General features: G+C 41.1%; 1 protein-coding gene and 1 non-coding gene across 2 annotated transcripts; one reads left to right on the top strand and one right to left on the bottom strand.

Moving 5' to 3' along the window:
• Positions 1-965: 965 nt before the first annotated feature.
• LOC140870122 (small nucleolar RNA R71) lies at positions 966-1,072 on the bottom strand. Its single transcript, XR_012147100.1, has one exon. It is a non-coding gene; the product is annotated as a small nucleolar RNA R71 (small nucleolar RNA).
• A 280-nt stretch (positions 1,073-1,352) lies between these two features.
• Positions 1,353-3,160, top strand: LOC140862867 (uncharacterized). Its single transcript, XM_073265902.1, has 3 exons — positions 1,353-1,845; positions 1,938-2,134; positions 2,210-3,160. The coding sequence occupies exons 1-3, from the start codon at positions 1,353-1,355 to the stop codon at positions 3,158-3,160; spliced, it is 1,641 nt and encodes a 546-aa protein (XP_073122003.1).
• Positions 3,161-6,915: the final 3,755 nt, after the last annotated feature.

Raw genomic sequence — 6,915 nt, 5'->3', positions numbered from 1 at the left:
ATTTATAAGAATAAATTAAGTTCCAATCGTCCAGTTCAATTAGGGAAAAGGTGAACCGAAATTCCAACAAAATCATTTTGAATTGTTATTCTTCACTCTGAGATTTGTTAGCTTGGTTGTGAAATTTAAGTTTATTTATATTGAGTTTTAATTTTAGATGTTAGTTAATTCACAAATCACTTTTTCGATACTTTGTGTAGTTAAAAATTGAAAAGACAAATTATTTTCGTTAGTCCCTGAGGACGATACTCGTACTCAGTACATTATATTATAACTTGAATCGTGCACTTGCGATTTATTCGAGCTTAATTGATAGATATATTTACGTTGATTTTTCGTGGTAGTATTTGCTCGATCAAGTTTTTGGCGTCGTTGACGGGGACTAAATAGATTTTAATTTGTTTGATTTGATTTTTCTCTATTACAATTTTAATCATTCTTTTCCATCTGTGGACTGCAGGATTCTCTTGCAGTACATGCAACACTCACCTGAAGGACTATTGTCTTTTGATCAAGAAATCGACAGAACCTTTCACAGAAGAAGAAGGCAACAACAGCAAGAAATGGAAGGAGAACACGAACAAGAACCACCAGTTTACAGATCCATGATTGATCTTGCCTTACCAAACATTGAAGGTGCTCGACCAAGCATTATCCGGCCAACTGTAGCAGCGAATCACTTTGAGATAAAGCCGGCGATTCTTCAAATGGTTCAGAACACGCTTCAATTTGGTGGAAGTGTCATTGATGAACCCTATGTGCATCTCACAAATTTTTTAGAAATTTGTGATACATTCAAGATACATGGAGTTTCAGATGACGCTATTCGTTTGCGTTTATTCCCTTTTTCACTACGAGACAAGGCGAAAGCATGGCTAACGAATTTACCTACAGGTTCCATCATAACTTGGGATGATCTGGCTAAAGCTTTCCTCACCAAATACTTCCCACCATCGAAGTCAATGAAGCTGAGAGCGGACATCACAACTTTTTCCCAAGGTGAACAGGAAACATTTTATGAAGCATGGGAACGCTACAAGGATCTACTGAGGAGATGTCCACACCACCAATTACCAGACGGTCTTGTGGTACAAACTTTTTACTATGGACTTTCTCATTCAAATCGTACCATGTTAGATGCAGCTGCAGGTGGGAATCTACTGCGAAAGTCGTCGGAGGATGGTTATGAATTAATCGAGGAAATGGCAACCAGTGGCTATCATCCTCAATCTGAAAGGAGTGGGGCCCGGAAATCAACTTGAATTCATCAAGTTGAAGCATTCACATCTGTGGCTGCTCAACTTGAAGTCATGAACAAAAGGATCGAGGAACTGAGTGTAGGACATTCGGCAATGCGAGTGCAAGAAGTATGGTGTGAAAAATGCGGTGTAGAGCATTTCACGAAAGACTGTCAAACATTCTCTCAACCAGAGGGAGTTATGGCAAGCCACATGGGAAATCAGAATCGCCCCAGGAATGACCCATTTTCGAATTCATACAATCCAGGGTGGAGACAACATCCGAATTTTTCATGGGGTGGACAGAATAATAAGCCGTATGGAAATCAGAATTACAGCAGGCATCCTCAAGAGGAGAAATCAAGCTTGGAGCAGATGATGCAGAAATTTATATCATCTACTGAAACCCGTATGCAGAATCAAGATGCATCGATCAAAAATCTGGAGAATCAAATAGGTCAATTGGCCAAATCAATTTCCAGCGGAGATCAGGGTACTTTGCCAAGCGACACTGAGAAGAATCCGAAGGAACAGGTGAAAGCAATTGAATTAAGGAGTGGAAAGATGGTCGAGCCTGAACAAAAAAGCGAGAAAGAGCCCGAAACGGGTACATCAAAAAAACTTCAGGTAAGTCATCTATCTCAACACCCCCACCCACTTCACAATCAAAAATTGTTGTGCCACCACCTTTTCCTGCAGCTCTTAAGAAGGCCAAGCTAGACTCTCAGTTTGGTAAATTTTTAGAAGTGTTCAAGAAATTGAACATCAATATACCCTTCGCCGATGCATTGATGCAAATGCCAAGCTATGAGAAATTCTTGAAGGAAATCCTCTCTAACAAGAGGAAATTGGAGGAGCATGCAATGATAAGTCTGACAGAAAATTGCTCGGCACTGGTGCAGAACAAAATCCCACAAAAGAAAAAGGATCCAGGGAGTTTCTCTATCCCTTGTGTAATTAATGATGTTCAGTTTTATAAGGCTTTGTGTGATTTGGGTGCAAGTATAAATTTAATGCCTTACTCTGTTTTCAGGAAACTGAGCTTGGGAGAACCAAAGTCCACCAGAATGTCTTTACAACTGGCGGACAGGTCCATCAAATATCCACGGGGGATTATCGAGGACGTGCTTGTGAAAGTGGACAAATTAATCTTCCCCGTGGACTTCGTGGTGTTAGATATGGAAGAAGATCTGGACATGCCACTCATCTTGGAAAGACCTTTCCTGGCAACAGGAAAAGCACTTATAGATGTCCAGAAGGGAGAGCTGTTGTTGAGAGTGGGAGAGGAGAAAATTTCTTTTGACGTTTTTAATGCTTTGAAATTTTCTCAGAATAATGAAGAATGTTTTCAGTTAGATGTAGTAGACTCACTCTTATTTGATTATGTGCAGGATAATTTTCAGGAACCGTTAGAGGCTGCACTTGTATCTGAACAGTTGGGCGACCTCAGTGATGGAGTAGAAGAGATGACCGCATACTTGAATGACAACCAGTCATGGAGAAGAGGTGGAAAGCTTAGACTTGAAGACCTTGGTGACCGGAAGGATTTAGTTCTTCAGAAACCAAGCATTGAGGAACCACCTACTGTGGAATTGAAACCATTACCCATTCATCTTAAATACATGTTTTTAGGTGAGAACGATAAGTTACCTGTCATAATATCTTCTTCTTTGACAGGTGAGATGGAGGACAAACTAATGGAGGTGCTTAAGAAACACAAGAGTGTGTTTGCTTGGAAAGTGGAGGATATCAAAGGAATCAATCCATCCATATGCATGCACAAGATTTTAATGGAAGAGAGCATCAACCCATTAGTCCAACCACAGAGGAGACTAAACCCAAAGATGCAGGAAGTTGTGAAAGCTGAAACGATCAAACTGTTGGACGCAGGTATCATTTATCCTATTTCTGATAGTCCGTGAGTGAGTCCAGTGCAGTGTGTACCAAAGAAAGGGGGGATAACTGTCATAAAGAATGAGAATAATGAATTAATACCTACTAGGACAGTTACGGGTTGGCGTGTGTGCATAGATTATAGAAAATTAAATAACGCAACCCGTAAGGATCATTTTCCCCTCCCGTTCATTGATCAAATGCTAGAAAGATTGGCTGGGTATGAATTTTACTGTATTTTAGATGGGTACTCAGGATACAATCAAATAGCAATTGCACCTGAAGACCAGGATAAAACGACTTTTACCTGCCCATATGGTACGTTTGCCTACAGACGTATGCCTTTAGGATTATGTAACGCTCCTGCTACTTTTCAGAGATGTATGACTGCTATTTTTCATGATATGGTCGAAAATTTTCTAGAAATTTTCATGGATGATTTTTCTATTTTTGGTCAATCTTTTGATGCATGTCTGCATAACTTAAATTCTGTGTTGATGAGATGCGAGGAGACCAATTTGGTGCTTAACTGGGAGAAGTGTCATTTCATGGTGACAGAAGGTATAGTGTTGGGTCACAGAATTTTTGAACAGGGGATCGAGGTGGACAAGGCTAAGGTGCACGTTATTCAAAATCTGCCTCCACCTACGACAGTAAAGGGAGTTAGAAGTTTCCTCGGACATGCTGGTTTTTATCGGCGATTTATTAAAAACTTTTCAAAAATTGCCAAACCTCTGTCCTCTTTGCTCATGAAAGATGCCCCTTTTGATTTTGATTCGAATTGTTTGCAGGCCTTTGAGGTGTTGAGAGAAAGACTGGTGACTGTGCCAGTATTGACATCGCCGAACTGGGAGCTTCCATTTGAAGTAATGTGCGATGCTAGTGATTCTGCTGTTGGTGCGGTACTTGGCCAACGAATAGACAAGGTATTCCGAACCATCTACTACGCTAGTAAGACTCTTAATGAAGCTCAGCTCAATTATGCCACCACTGAAAAAGAGTTGCTAGCTGTAGTATTTGCACTAGACAAATTTCATTCGTACCTTGTGCTTTCAAAAATCACAGTCTACATAGATCAATCTGCTATTAAACACCTGTTGGCAAAGAAAGATGCAAAACCTAGACTGATTAGGTGGATCCTGCTTTTGCAAGAATTTGATTTAGAGATCAGGGATAAGAAAGGTGTTGAAAATGTAGTAGCTGATCATCTATCTAGATTAGAATGCATTAATGATGATGCACAAAATGTAGTAAAGGATATAGATGATTGGTTCCCTGATGAAAAACTTTTCGCCATAGAGAGTTCACCATGGTATGCACATTTTGCTAATTTTCTGGTCACAAGCACACTCCCACATAATCTATCTTTCCATCAGAAGAAAAAAATTTTATCGGATGTCAAGCACTATTTTTGGGAGGAACCATTTTTGTTTAAAATATGTGCTGACTCAATGATTCGGAGATGTGTGGCGGAAGGAGAAATGCAAAGCATCCTCAGTCATTGTCATGATCGTGAGGTAGGTGGCCATACTGGGCCAATCAAAACTGCAGCGAAGGTACTTGAATGTGGGTTCTATTGGCCCAACCTTTTTAAGGATGCGCGCCTGTATGTTTTAGCTTTTGATAGATGTCAGCGGACAGGTAATATCTCTAACCGAAATGAAATGCCTATGAATAATATCATTGAGTGTGAGATATTCGATGTTTGGGGAATCGACTTTATGGGACCATTTCCACCTTTTTTGACGAAAAAATACATTTTGGTCGCAGTCAATTATGTTTCAAAATGGGTAGAGGCTGAAGCTTTTGCAACAAATGATGCACAGGTTGTACTAAAATTTTTGAAGAAAAATATTTTTAATCGGTTTGGTACACCCCGTGCAATCATTAGTGATGGTGGCACCCACTTTTGCAATAAACTTTTTGACAAACTTTTAAAGAAATATGGTGTCAAGCATAAGGTATCTACCCCATATCATCCCCAGACCAGTGGCCAAGTGGAAGTGTCCAATCGAGAGATCAAACAGATCCTGGAGAAAAGTGTGAGTACTAATCGGAAGGATTGGGCAATTCGACTTGATGATGCATTATGGGCCTATAGGACGGCATTTAAAACCCATATCGGCACTTCTCCTTATAGATTATTATTTGGAAAGGCATGCCATTTACCTGTTGAATTAGAGCATAGAGCATTTTGGGCTATTAAGACTCTAAACTATGAATTTGTTGCTGCAGGTGAAAAAAGATTGTTGGAGTTAAATCAACTGGAAGAATTCCGCGACAATGCATATGACATGGCGGTTTCGTACAAGGAACGGACAAAGAGAATACATGACAGGCGTATTCGTCAGCAGGAATTCAAGGAAGGAGAGGCTGTGTTGCTATTCAACTCCCGGTTAAGACTATTTCCCGGGAAACTGAAGTCTAGATGGTCTGGGCCCTATAAGATCACCAGGGTGTATCCATCAGGGGCCATAGAGATCAAAGATGCCCGCAACGAGTCGTTCACGGTCAATGCTCAAAGGTTAAAACACTATGTGGGAGGTGATGTGGATTCCACGCCAGTCATCACCACATTGACTGACCAAGACTAGTTTGGGGAGGGTGAAAATTCAAGCTCTCGACTTTAAATTGAGAACTACATTCTACTTTCCCTTTTATTTATTCACGTTTTTGTTCATTTTAGTTCAAGTGTTAGAATTTTTAGTTAATTTCCTGTCTTTCTCGAGTTGAGTTCTGTTTTTAAAATTTTTTGAAAAAAATGGTGTGCGCCCGCGCGGCACTTTTCTACCGCGCGGGCGCCTCGCGCAAAATCAGAAATTTAAAACACCCGATTCCTTCTTCCCTTCTTTATTTTCTCTCTTTCCTTTCTCTCTAACCCTAATTCCCTCACAACCGCCATCTCTCTCACTCTCAATTTCTTCTTCTTTTCTCAATTTCGCAGGTAATTCACTCGATTTCTCACATCTCTCGACATGGCGCCAAAGAAACAGAAGGTTGCCACCTCTAGGGCCAACCCATCCCACTTCATAGATGGGAAATTTATTTCTGAAGAAGCAAAGGCATGTTATGAGGAAGCCAAGGCCGCTAGGAATCCCATTCCGGAGCGAGGAATTGATCTTTCTGAAAACCGCACCGCCTCCCTTGGCATCGTAGCTAGAGGATGGGCCGAGTTTTGCCGCCAACCTCTCGCGGCATTAGTCCCCTTGGTCCGTGAATTTTACGCCAACGCCGCCGAGCATATCGATAGCACTACCTTCGTGCGGGGTAAGATGGTTTCTTTTACTCCCGCTGCTATTAATGCGTTATTGCAAACTTCGGAAGTAGACGATAGCCAATTTCATGCTTTTAAGGCCAATCCGGATTATAATGAAATTTCGAATGATTTGTGCTATGAAGCTAATGTGTGGAAGGATTCGGTGAAGTTCATATCTTTTAAGGAAAAAAATTTGCGGCTGGAACCGGCCTTGTGGTATGCTTTTCTGACCCACAGGTTGATGCCGGTGTCCCATACACATGTTGTGACAATGTGAAGGGCGGTGCTTCTCTATGCTGTGCACAAACAATGGCCGATTAATGTTGGACAAATTATCAACCAAGAGTTGTACACTTCCATTCGCACGTCCAACATTTCAATTTTCTTTCCGACCATTGTTTCTTGTGTGTGCAAGCTGGTGTCCCATAAAAGGGCACAGAAGAATGGTTGCACCCAATGCAGGCAGTGGATAACACAATTCTGAAAGCAAAACACGCCTTCCGCGCACGCGAGTTTTCACTTCCTGGC

Source organism: Henckelia pumila, chromosome 4 (assembly GCF_033568475.1).
Source record: "Henckelia pumila isolate YLH828 chromosome 4, ASM3356847v2, whole genome shotgun sequence".
In the NCBI taxonomy this organism is placed as follows: domain Eukaryota; kingdom Viridiplantae; phylum Streptophyta; class Magnoliopsida; order Lamiales; family Gesneriaceae; genus Henckelia; species Henckelia pumila.
The sequence above is the reverse complement of the archived record's forward strand: the minus strand, read 5'-3'. Positions and strand labels throughout refer to the sequence as shown.